A 17,661-nucleotide genomic window follows, 5' to 3' on the forward strand; every position below is an offset into this window, starting at 1 on the left:
CCCCACAATACTAGTATTTTTTTTTTTTTTCTTTTTTTTTATTGTATTATTATAATCTTTTTTAATTTCAGAGCCTATTCGGGAGCCCGAATAGGAGAGTGTCTCAGGCGGCTGGAAGATGCTGAGCATAGGGGTGTTGAGGATGTGTAGTTAGAGACAATTGGCGGGAGATAGGAGGGAGCCGTTCCCTCTGTTGCACTTAAGCCAGGTCAAGAACCATGAAGCAGATTCGTGAGGCAATTGGAAGCCAGTACAGCTCTCTCAGAAGTGGGGTGACGTGGGCTGACTTTGGTAGGTTGGAGGTCAATTAAAGGGATAATTCAGTACTGTATCTACAAAACCTTCTGTTTAATCATCTTCCCTTTATTCATTTGCTTAGATTTTTCAGGTCTGGTAAATTTGAGCATGGTGTTATGACCGGGTGACCATATAGAACGCGGATCAAAGGAAAATATCAAAGGATCAAAACCCGAGTATACTCGGGTTTCTGGCGCTCAACCGTTGGCGAGATAACCCGACTATATTCGGGTATGGCCGTGAAAGAGTTAAGATATAAGTAAAGAACTGTAGGTCACTTCAGTTAGTGATAGTCGGGTTAACTCGCCATTGCTTGAGCGCCAATCACGAGTATAGTCGAGTTTTAATCGTTATTTCTTTTATTAGCGATATCCATTCATTTTCATCCATCCAGCCTGATGTTATCGTTGGGAATGGGTTTGAGCTTCCAGCGGGTATTGCACTCCACTGGGAATGGTGTAGTTTCTTTTCTGGGACGATCCGAGCCGTGCGGGCGGGGTTTAAATACTCAGGCGAGGTAGGCAGATACAACGCCACTGCATTGGAACAGTAACCCCGCCCGCCCATCATTGTGAAACGGTCGGTAATGTGGTACGGACCTCCACGAGCAGTATTTGGAATGGCGATCAGATAATTGGATTATTTCTTTTGCATTACATCAGATACAAGGTAAGAACACTATATATACATTTGATCGTTGATCTGATATTTATTTCTACCCCGATTGACGCTGTCTCTGTGTGTGTATGTGTGGCTGTGTGCCGTTGGTGGCAGCAGGGGGGGGGGGGGGGGGGGGGGGGGCGCGCCGGTCTAAACCACATTGCATGCTTGCACGAGGAAGGATAATAATGATGATCTAGCGTTGATTTCAGGAAGATTCGATAATCAGGCGAAAAATTACAACGTGTTTCGTGTATTCCACTAAAACTATAAAACGGAAATGTACCGATCAGTTTTGTACATGTTGACTGGAAGCAACTCACTGATAATCGACAGGTGTATTAGACCCATAGCTATAATTTAAGATATATTTTAAGCACTCGCAAATCTCCCAGTCCCCCCATTGACTTACAGCGGTGGCGTACTAGCGCCATCTCGCGGATTAAGCTCCGGCGCTGAATGAGTTAATCGTTTTTTGTTCAATTATTTAGACAGGGATACAGGAGAAAAACTATACAAAAATTACCATGACAAAACAACAGAAAATGACTGTTATTACATAATTATGAAGGATACAATTATTGCTGCTGATTGACATTTCTTTTTATATCCACTCATACACACACATGCACACAGTGCGGTATGTCAGCCATCTCCTCCTATGTGTTTCTGTGCTGCTAATATTCTGTGTGCATTAGTCCTGTGCTGTCTCAATGGTCAGAATGACATACAATACATAATTATGTTGTTTCAGCTACATGTTGTCATGATGATTATCTATGGCACAGTACAGGCCAGCCATCCACGTTCAGCAGTATTTATATGCGTACCATATCACACAAGGATCAGAAGAGAGAAACATCATGGAAAGTGAATGTTTCGATATGTTCCATTTAATTTGATTTGGTCTCCGCTGAAAAAGGCCATGCCTTCGTTTTGAATGTCTTAATGTATCCGATTCTTGCCGAGGTGGTTTGATGCCGTCTAGTTGCCAATAGCAACCAAGGCCGGGAGCAAAATCCTCTCAGTTTTGAATTAAGCAGAGTGGAGGAGTGTTGTACTATTCCAGCTTTATATATCACTCAGGATTCCGCAGATCACTGGAACAAAACTGTTGTCAATGGAAACCATCTATCAAAGTAGCCTAATACCAGTGGGGAATTCTAACTCTGCTGGCCAAGCTCTATTCTATTATGTGTTGTAATTGTATACACATTTGACTGTTTCTATTGCATTATACTTGCAGTAATCAAGGACGATAAGACATGCAGCCTGCTACTGCAGTGTTAGACTATAGGAGTGGCTGAGGCCAAGCCATCACTCTGGCAAGAGAAGTCAGTTCTACACACACATAGGCCAACCATATTTGCCTTGCTGGTGGTTTATGAGTGACATTCATCATTGAAAACCAAAACCACGATCAGATCCAGCTCCCTCTGCAGCCTGAAGCCGTGGATGTTTGACTGAAAACTTGATTGATTGAATTGATTGACATACTGTAGTTTGTCTCTTGAAGAAGGCATCAACAGAGGCTCCTACAGAAACCACCAGGACAAAAGTCTTTCTGCATGATCTGCATTACGTATTTGCAGTTCATCTGTCCACCAGATGAGGGCACCATACTGTATGTAGCGTAGGGCGGAACAAGAGGAGCGAGGGCTGGATGAAATACTATTGGAGTCCACCAATAACAGCTCGAGTTCGAGCGTACACACACACACACACGCACACAAGGATCTCTGCTCAGAACACACTGACGGGAATCTGGCGGACAGAGCGAGGTTCCCTTCACTGTCCGACCGAGAGTGAATATCGCAAACACAGTGAGAAGAAGAAAAACGATTTAATACATCGTCGGTCTCAAAGAAGCTGCTTCTCCCTTTGGAGGCATCTGTCTACAATCAAGGAGCCCTTGAAACAACCCGAGTCGGGAGTCGGGACTGTTATTATCGCCTCCCTCCCTCCCTCTGGTCCTCCACGTTCTGTACCTGTAGAGATCTGTAGAGATCTGTCTGAGTGGCCGCATTGTAGTGGATCACCCGAAGATTGGTTGCTCCGTCCGCAGCTGGATTTACATCTCAAACCCCCGCAGTGGTGGCCGCTCGACGAGGTCAATTAAAGGGATTATTACAATTGTTTGTAAAACATCGGGTTCTGGCTTCGTGCGCTCCTTGTTACGCGCGTCTGCTTCGCACGGGAGGAGAGCAATTATTACACTGTGACTTGACAGAAGCTGTTGTTCCACAAAACCGGGAGGAACTAAACTCGTATTTCACACGCTGAGGGGAAAAGTCCAAATCCTGCAGAAATGCCTCTTGCACAAATCTCGGAGCCATGGCCCACAATGGAACTTGTGCAGCTCGAATCAGAGGTAATTATCAGTCACAATATGCGAGTGGTTGTTATTGGGTTATATTTCATTTCTCTCTCTATATTTAAACTTGTACTGGCCCCCCATCTTTCCTGTGATTTAACAATCAAGGTGAGCAACATGCCAGACGCCTATAATGATGAGAAGTTCCACTCTGGGTCTAAATTATCCATTCGCGACAGAAATAGAACAATAGAATGGCGATTTGGGTTTCAAGGGTGGTTTAGAATAGCCTATAATATACTTAGTCAGACATCCCTGGCCTACTTTACCATTCATGTAGCTTATTTCTTCAGAGGAGTTTCCGTTGATCTTCTACTTTGATATTCAACGAGTGGCTGACTTGTGTTCATGGCTGAGGGGAAGCACTTGTCTAACTAGATGGATCCCCAATTCAAGTCATATTTGCCCTATAGTAACAGCTAGGGAGTAATGGCATACATAGCTTGTGTGGTAGTGCACTTGATGACGTTATTAAAGTTGTCTTGACCAATAATAAACCATCTCATCATCATCTAATTAGTTTGAGGCTCGTTCAACAAACCAATGGGTATCTCAATGTATTCACACGTGTGATTCTGGACTATACAGCCACATGAACTCTTCCAAAGTTCAAAACCAGTGAAGACTCAAGTCTCTAATCTGTAATCTCATACCAAGATCTGTGGAGTAGAGAAAACGTTTAAGGGTAATGTTTTGAGTTTTTACATCCGGATGAGCTTCATATTGCAATCTGTCAGATCAGAACTAGAAAATGCAGCATTTATACCAAGAAAATCACCCGGGGGACTGTCGCAGTCTTCATTTACATTAATATCCAGTTCATGCTCTTGTCTATGGAGCTATGCACGACTGTGTGACATCATAGACTAGGGGCGGGGCAAACTTTGGCTAAGAGCTGTAGCAGACAGTGTGAATACAAGCTGAACTGACCCAAGCTGATGTTTCATAGCTGACATACATTGCCTTCATGCCAGTCTTTTAGCAGAGATTTTAATGGAGAGATAGGCGTGTGCTTAAGAAATGACCCTTTAGTCATCCGTAAGGTCAAAGAAGGTCCTGTTTGCAGAGACTGAAAGAAAAAACAGTGACCCCCCAATACCACAATATGTTGGTACTGTGCCATAATTAGAGACATTTCAAATCAGGGAATTTAATGATGACATGAAATAGCTACTTGAAATGTCTCATTGCAATTTATTTTACGATAGAAAATAGCTGATTTCAAACCTCTCGGAAGCCTGCCGTCTGATGTGAAGAAAAGGAAGATTGGTGACTTCCTGTATTCTGAAAAGATATGATGGACAGAGCAGACTGCATAGTGCATAGGCTAATTTGGAAATTGTCAATCTAGTCTTACTATAAAGTGGTCTTGACGGTCATATACTAGTCTGTATATATGAACAGGTTGTAGTAGATTGCATAAGCTATATTCATGAGCTATTCATTTGGCCTCTAAGGACGTGTCATGCAGGCGCAGAACATGTAGCTACTGGTCTAACTGATAATGCACAACACCACCTGGCCTTGGTTGGATCCATGCAACTTCTTAAATACAGTATTTATGATTTATCCACTATTTAACACTTTGATTGCCATGGTTAAATTCATAATTTACCATCCCTAGCCAGCTCTATTTGTCTATGGAGAAGTTCCCCTTCTTTGCAGGGCTATAACTTTTTAAATTCTATTGCTAAATTGACATTATTATGGCCCATTCAATGTCCTATATCCATTGTTCAGGGTGTAGCAACGATATACTTTTTCATTCACATATTCATACTAAAATATGGTCTAAAGTATAAGTATGTTTTTATCGTTTTCTGCAGCTTTCTCCAGAACTTGATTTATAGCCCCAAATGCATTATATTGATGATCAAATACAGTTTGGTAGCGATCGGTGCCAGATGAAAAATTTCAACTGGAGGTACTTCTAGAAGTTACTACGTATCATCTGATATTGACCGGATGGGCGAGGGGGCGTTTATAATTCCGTGGGCAACGTTATACCATTCATCTAGTGTGGGTCATATGATCATCAGATCAGTTAGTATAGAAGACGTTAGAAAATAACGTTGAAACTCACCGTATCTTCCTCGCGCCATTGGACGATCAGCTTGGAGTAGACAGTTTTCGATTATGGGATGTTGATCCTGATGAACCATTTCCAGGTTGTATAATACTATATACGTCCAAATAACGTTGTTTATTGAGTTAGGGCGAGCGATTGATTATCCAGTGTGTTGAGATAGAGTCCTGCTAATGATCGCGAGTGCCCGGACGAAATATGGATGAGCACTTCCTGTTTGACGAGTCACTTCCTGTTGGCGATCGGCCACCAGATGGCGCTCTTGAACCGCTAGAGAGTTGAGTGGAGCTCAGCTGTACATCTCAGGTCCCCGGAGGAGAAATATGATTTCGATCACAGATTTTTTAATTATTGATATCAAATACGAGTTACGGCGTCTTCGGCAGAATGAGCATGGCTAGGAAAGACGTCCAAAGGCGTTTTCGGCGGTTTAAAGTGTTAACATTTAATTATGGACTCAAATAAACTTGTACCTCAAAGTAATTTAGGACATAATGTGAATGGACGTCTTAGCCTCCTTGTGAAGCTTCCATTATTTAGGCTTAATATAGCCCATCTGTCCCATCGTCTCATGTCAAATAGATATGATTCGAAACCTTTATGTGTGGCTTCCTGCTGTAAAGGATGAGTCAGACAGGCGAGCCAGGTGCATGGCTGCCATGTTGGTTCAGTTTGAGGCGGTGGGGGAAACATGGATGCGGAACTGCCCGCTCACTTCAATGTTAAACCTTCGCCTTTTAGAAATGGCACTTCAAGAACTGAAATAGTCCAAATCGGAATTACGACCTCACGATTACCCCGACTAGGAATCGGGTAGACCAGTTGTGTGGTAATCCAGAGGTTCCCGGTTCGATTCCCGCTCCTCCCGGGCAGCGTGTCGAAGTGTCCTTGAGCAAGACACTTAACCCCTAACTGCTCCAGATGAGCAGGTTGGCAGTGGCACCTTGCATGGTTGCCTCTGTCGTCAGTGTGTGAATGTTGTGAGTGAATGAATTTGTGAGGAACAAATTGTAAAGCGCGTTGGATAAAAGCGCTATATAGATGCAGTCCATTTACCATTCACCGTGTATTTCACCTCTAGTTTCCGTAATGTCTTTGCGAAGTGGCGATCCGGCTGCATCAGTGAGGCAGGTGTTTGTTACCTCTGTAGGTCGCTGGAAGCGTGGCTTAGATGTGTGATGGTTACACGTAGGAACTAGGGGTGTGTAACGATGCGACCTCACAACCATTAAATTCGATTACGATTCTTCAGGCAACGATTCAATGCATCAAGAAATCTCTTCATTTGACCACGAATCAATTCGATTCGATAAATTTTCTATCATTTAATTCCCCCCAAAAATGTGAATACACAAATGTGGCTGGGGGAACTGATTCACTCAGCATGAATGGACTATAGGACGGTCAATAAAAACAATACACACACACTTTTTTTTATTATCGATTCTAATCGATTCTAACATTTTCAAATCGAATCGTCACATTATAATCGATGCTTTTCGATGCATCGTTACACCCCTAGTAGATCATGTTGATACCAGGCCACATTTTTTTTATACCGGTCCGTTTTATACCATTTCCCAAATATCAATGCCACTTGGCTTTCTGCATTTTTTGCATACGCATAAAAAACATGTTAAATCTCATGTTAAAAAAACTCTTGGTCGCATCTCAGTCATTTGTCCACAACTGATTGGATCAGTGCTCTGTACTGGTCGACATACAGGTTTTAGAATTGTAGAATTTGAACTTGACAACTCCTAGAATATGCCAAATTTGGATATCAATGAGTCCACTTTTTGAAAGTCACGTCCCCCCCCCCCCCCCCCCTGCCCTAGTATTAGAATGAGTCATCGCCGAAGCTAATTTCAGAGATAATATTAATTAGAAAATAATTCCTCACGTAGCATCACATACATGTATATATTGAGAGAATACGAGCTAAATGTCCATTTCGGCATCATCAAACAGGACATCCTACGGTCATTCATGAAACTGTCCTATTATGGGACTATGTACAATGGGCAAGTATGTATTTTAGAGCCCCCCTTCCTCCTTCCTCCAGCAACCTGTGGCACACCATGTGTAGGAAGAGGGGCTGTAATATACTACACTGCAGTCTGCTCAACTGGTTTAGAGTGGTTCACTGCCATGTCATGTTTCTTGGATATCTCAAGCGCTGGTAATTGGATATCTCAAGCGCTGTGGGAATTAGCTGTTCCTTTTTTTTAATCAGCCTAGTCGACTAGCCAGAGGGAATTAAGCTTCTGCTCCACTCTCTCTCTTGTGTCACGGCTCTCTACGAATGTCTTATCTGTGCCAATTACGTCCTCGATTGTCTTCCCAGATCACGGCAATGAATTCATGCGCCTCACCTGATCCATTGTGGTTATGATTGAACTCTGCTGCCCTTCGTCTCCCGATGGATATTATCAGCTACCCCCCTACCACCGCACAGCAAAGCAGGACATAGTCTACTGAGTGACGCCAAGTCTTCCTCAGGCCAGACATCATGGGGATTTTGGATGGCAGTTGAACTGAGAGGGAGAATTATTGGAAAAGGGAGACAGAGTGGTTGAGAGATGATTCATGAAAATTGGACCCTCTTCGTTCAAACTCAGGCTTATGCACTGAAATTCCAGACCTGATTCATGAAAATACACCCAGACGTCACACAATTCCTTTGCCATCAGCTCTAATAAGTCGTTTTAGTAAGCCCCCAGGAACATACAGTATGAATTATCAATGCTTTAGAGATGGAAGTGCTGGTGACTAATTCTATTACAACAGACTGTGTCAGCAGAGGGGGGTCTGTCCCAGTTTCGCCTCTTTCTTTCTTTCTTTTTATGTCGCTCTCATTCCCTTTCGCTCTTTCCCATGCACTCTTTTGCTTTCTCACTCTTGTTCTTCTCTCTCTTTTTTCTCTCATTATCTATCATTTACATTCTCCCTTCCTTCTCTCTCTCTCTCTCTCTCTCTCTCTCTCTCTCTCTCTCTCTCTCTCTCTCTCTCTCTCTCTCTCTCTCTCTCTCTCTCTCTCTCTCTCTCTCTCTCTCTCTCTCCTGGGCCTTGATGATGATGGCACATTAAAGAGACAAGGGCTCAGATTGATTGAGCAGTAGAAGAAGAGACTGGAGAGGCGGTACCAGTGATGGAGAGGAGAAGGGACAGACGGGCAGACAGACAAGCAGGCGAACAGACAGATAATAGTGATGGCTGAGTTGCAGACTAGAGAGGGTCATTTTACACAATCAATCTGATCTAGAGTGAACGTGTGTGTGTGTGTGTGTGTGTGTGTGTGTGTGTGTGTGTGTGTGTGTGTGTGTGTGTGTGTGTGTGTGTGTGTGTGTGTGTGTGTGTGTGTGTGTGTGTGTGTGTGTGTGTGTGTGTGTGTGTGTGTGTGTGTGTGTGTGTGTGTGTGTGTGTGTGTGTGTGTGTGTGTGTGTGTGTGTGTGTGTGTGTGTGTGTGTGTGTGTGTGTGTGTGTGTGTGTGTGTGTGTGTGTGTGTGTGTGTGTGTGTGTGTGTTGTGAAACCAGAGATGTTTTCTCTGATCTGTTGTGCTACAGTAGATGCAGAGTGATGTACAGATGGGAAGGATGGAAGTAGAACTAATGAGACATGTTTGATTGTCTTGTTTTCATGGTCACAGAGAAGCTGGTCGTGCCTGCATTAACTAAACCTCTGTGAATCACCTCAGAGATGCTCGTCACCAAATCATCACATCTGTCCCTGTTGAGTGAGTCATTATTGGCACCTGCTTTGCCCCCCCTCCCCCCACAACCAGATTAGTCCACGTGGAGTCCATGTGACGTACCATTTTATTGAACAGTGTAGAATTGGGAGCATTACTTTTATGTTACTGGAAAGAAATGATTGAGATTTATAATACATTTTCATTAGAGACACATCTAACTATCTTTCTAGGTGTCAAAAATGCAGAAAATCGAGTGGCGTTGCTTTGATCTCTTGACATGATGCTACTGTCAACACATGTGTCTTGGTATTGGGTTTCAGTAATGGGGAAATAATACCGATACCTATATATGATTTTAGCGCTGTTCTCTGCCCGATATCTGATATCAGTGCATTCTTACTTCTCACTGCTTGCATGTATATTATTGTCCTGATGTTACCTCTAATCTGCATTAGTCTTCAGAACAATACAACACACCACACACACACAAACTCTTTCCTGTGTTCATTGATCCTGTACTTACTTACAGTACAACTAGAGAGCACACATACATAATTTCACACACTTAACACTTTCTCCGCCAAAAACGTTGTACAACGGGTTTCAAGTTCATGCGAATTCTGCCAGATCACAACGTACAACGTTATTTTGATCATATTTAATTTTTTCGCCATGGTATTAATATTTCCCTCACGGACCTTGGTCTGATGCTGTGGGACTCGGCACAACTCTGCAACGCTTCAATACTGCCACCTGGTGGATGATCGGCGAGTTGCCAAACCGGAAATGCCGGTTGGATATCGGTGCGTCTCCTAAATACGTCCGGCCACTCGCTTATCGTTGCGGGACTCAAGACACACGTCCATGTGTAGCGATCGCTGCCATAACTCAATAATCGACATGATTTGGGCTGTTATTATTATTATACATACCGGAAATGGATCGCCTCGATCCCCATCAAATAACTGGGATCTTTTTGCTCCAGTGTCATCGCCCAACGGTAGGAGGAGGCTGCCGTGACTTTCAGCATTTTTGTTTATTATTCTCCATGCAAACTGCTCTGATCTATATATCACCCATACTACATAAATCATTTAACAACGATCACGGAATTATAAACTACCCCCCCCCCCCCCCCCCACTCCGTTCACCCGCGCATGATCAGTCATAAAGTTTAGGACCATGTACACTTGAAATTTTTAATATAGCGTGTATAGGGAATAGACTGCAATCGATCATCTATGCATTTATGCCTATATCTCACGTTCTAGGAATTACTGCAGAAAACGATAAAAACATATTTATATTCTAGACGGTATTTTTGTGTGAATGAAAAAGTAAAACGTTCCTACATCCTGAACGATAGATAATCGATGTTGAATGGGCCATAGTAATGTCAATTTAGCAATACAATTTAAAAAGTTATATTATAGCCCTGCAAAGAAGGTGAACATCTCCATAGGCTTAGACTGGTGGCAGTGATCAAACATTGATGGATATAAGCGTGGCAGTTAATGTGTTAATGGCATTGATAGAAAAAATAAATCATCTTGCTTAGCAGAGGTTTGAGAGCAGAGAATGGGTCTCGAGTCCGTGGCCTTCTGGAATAATTGCCTGCTTTTTCTACCCCCTCTAGTCTATACACACCCTTTGTGTCAAAAACCCGAAACGAGGTTGGAATCACATTCTCCTGAAAAGAAACGGAGCAGAATAGACAGAGCAGGATTGTACAAGCATAGAGGTGAGGATAGAGAGAGAGAGAGAGGGGGGACGTGTGTGTGGGTATTGCACAACAGGCGGCAGCCTGCAGAGGGTAGGGTTAATATCAGGAATGTGTGTCATTGTCTCTAGCCTAAGAGAGGCAGGCGTGGTCAGCACTGTACTCAACTATGTTTGTGTGTGTTTACGGTCATGTTAACTGCATGTTGAGTTCATATGAAATTGTGTGTGTGTGTGTGTGTGTGTGTGTGTGTCTGCTTAAATGTATGTCTGAGTTTGTATGTGTGTCCTGGTTTACCTTACCTATAGCTAATCTGGGTGTGACCTCTGGACTGCTTACAGTACTTGGGTTGGCTTGTAGGAGGGAAGAGATTAGTGACTGCAGGACCTGGGTTGGGATGTAGGAGGGAGGAGTTTAGTGACTACAGGACCTGGGTTGGGTTGTAAAGAGGGAGGAGTTTAGTGACCTCATGACCTGGGTTATGATGTAAGAGGGAGGAGTTTAGTGACTACACATGAGGGCATGTGTCAACACAGCCTAGAGTTGACCTCATCCAGCGCTATCGCTTAATGTGCCAGGGGGCGCTAGAACGCCATCGCTTTAATCAATGGGGAGACTGCGAGATTTGCGAGTGCTTAAAATATATCTTATATTATAGCGATGGGTCTAATACACCCGTTGATTGTCAGTGAGTTGCTTCCAGTCAACATGCACAAAACAGATTTTTTTTCATCCGTACATTTCCGTTTTATACCGTTTTGAATATGAGTATAGTTTTGGTGATTCTTAGGCTACGTTTAGACGGAGAGAGTCTGAACAGAAACCGCAAAAGTCGTCTTGCGGTTTCACTTTTAATTTTGCGTTTAGACGAGCGTTTTGGGGTGGAATTCTCCGTGCAGACGAGGCTGTAACGACGGAGCCCCGCTGTCACACGATTGGCGCATATGTCACATAACGTGCTGTGAAGACCCGCCCTACTCTGCCTCTGATTCGCAGACTGTGGATGGGGAATGTGATTGGACCAAAGCAGAGTCACTCACAGACAGATGGGTCCAGTCACGCCGCGGGACAGATTCTTGTGTATTTAACCCTTTCACTGCCACACGACAGCCGGTTGTGTGATAGTAAAGGGTTAACCTTCTGTCGTGTGGCAGTGAAAGGGTTAAAAGTACTGCCAATGTAGCCTTCAGGTGATCGCCATGGATAGAATCAGACATGCTTTGTTTACGCTTCTAGGCTACTGGCGGCGCTGGCGCATGCCTGTGATTTAAGCAGTACGCGCGACCAGAGCCTTGAGAACCCTTTCGTCATCGTTTTATGTGGTTTGACAGTTTAGATGAGAGCGCGAAGGTTTACCGTTTCTAGGAATTCCACCCTGGAAGGTAGTCTCACTTTTTTGCGGTTTCACCCCGTAAAAAACGCAGTTTCCGTATAAACGAAAGGCACATCCGGAAAAATATGTTTGCGGATTCACCTGCTAGCGTTTCCGTCTAAACGGGGCCTTAGTAATCCCAGGAAAAGACGCGATAATAGCGTTTTAGTGGAATACACTAAACACATTGTAATTTTTTGCCTGATTATCGAATCTTCCTGAAATCAACGCTAGATTATCATTATCCTTCCTCGTGCATACATGAAATGGCCCTCGTAGCGCAGCGCTCCCCCCCCCCCCCCCCCCCCCCCTCCTGCACCCAACGGTAAACGGCCACACACACACACACAGACAGCTTCGATCGCGGTAGAAAGAAATATCAGATCAACGCAAGATTTTATATAGAGTCCTTACCTGGTCTCTGATGTAATGCAAAAGAAATAATCCAATTATATGATCGCCATTCCAAATACTGCTTGTGGAGGTCCGTCCCACATTGCCCGGCATTGCATATGAAGGGGGGGGGGGGGGTGCCAGCATCAGAGATGTAACGTTGTAAACGCTAGTCCTGCCGGAGTATTTAAACCCCTGCCCGCACGGCTCAGAATCGGCCCAGAAAAGAAACTACACCATTTCTAATAGAGTGCAATACCGGCTGGAAGGCGTAGGCGGTATTCCCAATGATAACATCAGGCTGGATGGATGAAAATGAATGGATATAGCTAATAAAAGAAATAATGATTAAAACCCGACTTTTCTCGTGATTGGCACTGAACGGTTGGCGAGTTAACCTGACTTTTCCCGTGATTGGCGCTGAATGAGTTAATAGAGACATCCAGAGCCAGAGATTATACAATAATTCAGCAAGGCCAGCAATGGGATGACATGTGTTGATACCAGACACTATAGGAATGCATTGGGGAATAATGCGTTTGGCAAAGCGACAAAGAACTGGCATAGAAATACTCTGCCTGTCTGAGGATTTGAATGGGTAGAATAAATCTCATGCTGGAAGTAACTGCCCTCTCTTTAGAATCTTTAGACTTAAGATTCAAGTAGGGCTGTACCGAATGTAATTTCTTAACATTCAAAGCTTCTATTGAAGTATTCGAACGAAGCTTCGAATGTTTGTCTTCATATTTTATGACATAATAATATTTATTTTATTTATTTTTTATATCCTCAAAGAGGTTTATTTATCACATACACACACAAGACATAGTGAAATGAAAGTGGCCATGCCCGCTTCGATTGTGCAAAAAATACAAATAATAATAGAATAAAATTGAATAGATAATAAAATATACATGATAAAAGTACTAAGATAAAATACAATACAATGCTAAGCTTACGAATGAAAAGGTCCTATGTACACGACTACTATACAATATAGTTATACTATTATGCTATACTATATACTATACAAAAACATCCAGTTATGTTTTTTTCCCCACTCTTTAAAGTTTAAAGTGACCTTTTTTTCTTTCCACAACTTAACAATGTTGTGCAATGATGCCTTGTTGTTACAATGTATCTCTACCCTGGCGACTCTGTTTTAGACTTTGTTATTCTGCTGTCATCAACATGGTGTGTTGTTCTTTGGGTGAACCTGGTTCTGGACTTGCTTGTGGTATGTTATTGTAGAATAACACTCCGTGTGTGTGTTCTGTGTCTCATTGCGTCTCAGGAACAACAAAGCAAAACACCAGAGTCGAGGAAAACCGAGAATGTAAATGTTTTTTTGTAATAGAAATCTGATCTGATTAATTCAGTTGATTCCACACCAAAAATCGCTCTCCGCCACTCAACTGTGATTGATTAAAGTGATCACCGTACATCAGGATCTGGTACTTTTGCTTATGTAGTGAAAATAAGCACATTTTAATCAACATTACATTTCAAGACAGATTTAATTTGTCCAACTCTTTAAACTGTGTAACTCTGGAAACAGCCTTTCCTGTCTTGACTTCTACACTTCCGAAGTTCCGAGTCACTCAGCCTTGTTCTAACGAGGCCACGCTTGACTGAAGTGGACTCAGAACCCCTTGACCCCAGTGCAGAGTCAGAGACTTGGAAAAGTATTTTGTCTTTTTACCCCTCGCCTAGTGTCCCTTTCTTCCCCTCCTTACCTCCTCCTAGTTGCCAAAGTGTACAGGGGATTGATTGATTGATTGATTGAAAAGGGAGGGTCCCTTCAACACAGTATCAGAGAAGGAATCAAAAGAAATGGAACAGGGTAATGGATTTAAGCCCTACTTTGAGTTTGTCAACCGTTCTATATCACCTCAGTCAGGGTGTGATAAGGATTCAAGAGGAAGCGTTTGCATAAGCACAGAGATTATTACTGGAACCTGGACCATGATTTGTATTGTGTTTCCAGTTGCTTGGCTGCAGGACGCTGTTATTAACAACACTCCCTTGGTTTATCCTTCAGACACAAAACATGAAGACTGTTTATCTTGCTTCAATTAGGTGTGAAATGCAATGCGCTAGGCTGCTTTTTTCTTATTTACTTTAAGTTTATTTCTAATGGATCTGTATATCTGGGATATGCTTGGCAACTGTTAATGTCTTATTGTCTTGTGTGAACTTGTGTTCACCTCCTTTATGTTTCTTCATTCAAAATGAGCATAGATACTGTAGACGACTTTGAAAATGCTTTCATAATTGTGTGTGTTTGGGTCCGGGTAGCGCAGTGGACTAAGCGCCTTGTCTACCACCGCAGAGACACTGGTATCGAATCCAGCTGTCAGCGGTGCCTCCGGCATGGCCGGTCGTCACATGTATCGGAGGAAGCATGTGATAGACTTCAGGGCTCCCTAGACCGGCAAGTAGGGGGAAAATGCACGCAACGACCAGGAAGGGGAGGGGGGAATTGGCATAACGACTAAATTGGGATGGGAGGACAAATACAAGAAAAATAGGAGGAGAAAAAGTGGATAAAAAATATATATAATTGTGTGTTTTTTTTATTATCTTTTTCCCCCTCCTTCTTTTTTCCGATTTTTCTCCCATCCCACTGTTTAGTCGTTATGCCAATTCCCAACCCCCTTCCTGGTTGTTGCGCACTTTCCCCTACTGTTGGTCCGAGAGCCCGGAGACTGTTGCATGCTTTCCTCCGACGCATGTGCAGCCAGCCGGCAGCCAGCCTGGCCGCGCAGATTCTCACCGGGAGAGTGTAACGTGTGGGAGGCCGCACTACCTCTCACCAGATCCTACCTTCGCTGAGCAGGTGCCCCGACTGAACTGTAGGGGTCGCTGTCCACAACGCCCAGGACCCACCCACGGCTCCCCTCCCCCTAACTCAGCCAAACGAGTTAGTATAGCGATCAGCCCGAGCCAAGGCAATGCTGACTCTCCGGGAGTGGAGACCGCAGCCTCTTGCATTCGTGACGAGCACAATCTCCGCTACGCCACCTGACCGCCCTATAATTGTGTGTGTTTGACTCGAACATAGTGCAATGTTATATTTGTGTGTGTGTGTGTGCGCCACGCGCATGCATGTGCTCTCATTGAGAGCCCAGGAGAGGAGAAGCTTAACTGGGTTACTTCAGTTATGCAGCGCTAATGAGGTTGAAATGTGTAGAGCAGCAACCTTACACAGTCAGCGCTGACCAATTGACTTGATACAACACACACACACACACACACACACACACAACACACACACACACACACACACACACACACACACACACACACACACACACACACACACACACACACACACACACACACACACACACACACACACACACACACACACACACACACACACACACACAGTCCTCAGGATTGTTCTCATGTTCCTCACCTTATCAGATTATACCCAGCAACCACACACACCTCATAGAGGGAAGGGATATGCTGGAACATTTGAGAAATAAAGAAAGGGAGAGAGAAAGGAGATGGAGAGGAAAGCTCCCATATTCATGGTATTCTATAACGTGTCTTCTTGCCAACCAATATGGCGCAGGGCCACAGCTCATTGGCCACGGCTCTTATTTAATGATAAGCACAGTTGATTACAATCACCTGTTGTCTACTGACCAAGATGCCAGCAATGGAATTCTATGAATATAATTTCATGGCCAAGAGAGAAGTGATTACAGATGGACAAGGAAGAGAAATTGAAGCTCCCCCCAAAACAACTTCCTCAAGAATCTGCTCTTGGTTTTCTAAACCACCATTCCTCCAACACATCTGTGCCTTGACTCTCTCCATGCTTGACTCTCTGTCTGTGCTTGACTCTGTCTGTGCTTGACTCTGTCTGGTCAATAGCCTCCATTTCTCATGAACATGGTAGAGCTTGGCCATCACTCTCTCTACCCCCGTCTTCCTCTTTTCTCACTCTGTCTCTCTTTCTCCCTCTCTTTTTCCATTATTTCCTCATTCTCTATTACTTTCTCTGTCTGTCCCTGGCCTGTCCCTCTCTCTCTGTCTCTCCCTCTCTGTCTGTCCCTCTCCCTCTCTGTCTGTCCCTGTCTCTCTATGTCTCTCTCTGTCTGCCTCTGCCGCCTGTCTCTCTGTGTGTGAGATTTAGTGAAGTCTAAAGGAAGAGAGTGCTGAGAGGAAACATGTGGGTCAGCCCTCTGCCCCTCTGTAATATGAAAACAAAGCAGCGGATGAAGGAGGGGGTCAATTGTCTTTGTCTCGCCATCTCAAATGTCTCTAAAGTCGCTGTGTGTGTTGTTGTTTTCCACAGTGAAGTAATGTTACATGACAGGATAGCTCGGATTCTCGGAATGGTTGGCAAAATCCTCTTTTTGTTCGGATTTCCTCTGCAAGTAGATTTCAAAGGATGAAACGCGATCCCCAACCCTCCCCCAGCACGCACCCCCCCCCCCCCCCCCAGCACCACTGACGAACACGCCGCCGTAGCCTAAATACCCTGAGTCAGCAGCAGGCGGGCCCATCGGGGTAATTAAACCTTGATGCTTGTCCGTCTTCATAACGCGGCGTTGACAACCAATCGTCACGGGACTCGCCGCTAGTATCTCCTGTCTTTTTAAAGCACCGCTGCACAGGTTTCTCTGATAGATTCTCTATTATCCCCCAGTTCATCCCCCCTGGTTCATCCTCCAGAGAGGATCTCGGCCCAGCGTGTGTAGGAGAGTGAAGCAGGGGCTAATCTGAAATCCAATGCTGCTGGGGCTGGAGACCCACTTCTGTGCACAAATGTATGTGTCAAATAACGACGATAATAGTGCTTTCAGCAGGCCTCACCCACCAGGGGACGTATGAGAAATGTGTCTGGGTGTCTGCTTGAGATTATTGGTTTTGTCGGCAGAGGAGCCGAGCAAAGCGCTGGTAATAATATGTATGGATGCTATGTGCCGTTGCCACCCACGCAGACCCGTGAATACTCTCCATCTCCCCCTCTCTTTCTCTCCCTCACTATACACACAGACAGTGATGGGCTGGACCTTGACATTTCTTTCTGTGTGTTTCCTTTAC

General features: G+C 44.1%; 1 protein-coding gene across 1 annotated transcript in view; it reads left to right on the plus strand.

Annotated features, from left to right (window-relative positions):
- Positions 1 to 2,720: 2,720 nt before the first annotated feature.
- The window catches only part of rps6ka1 (ribosomal protein S6 kinase a, polypeptide 1), a 119,340-nt gene continuing 104,399 nt past the window's right edge, over positions 2,721 to 17,661 (plus strand). The window contains exon 1 of the mRNA XM_084310759.1: positions 2,721 to 3,328. Within this exon, the coding sequence (XP_084166885.1) occupies positions 3,266 to 3,328 (63 nt within the window). The 5' untranslated portion in view covers positions 2,721 to 3,265. The remainder of the gene's footprint in view (positions 3,329 to 17,661) is intronic.

This window comes from Notolepis coatsorum (genome assembly GCF_963971535.1).
Source record: "Notolepis coatsorum genome assembly, chromosome: 3".
In the NCBI taxonomy this organism is placed as follows: domain Eukaryota; kingdom Metazoa; phylum Chordata; class Actinopteri; order Aulopiformes; family Paralepididae; genus Notolepis; species Notolepis coatsorum.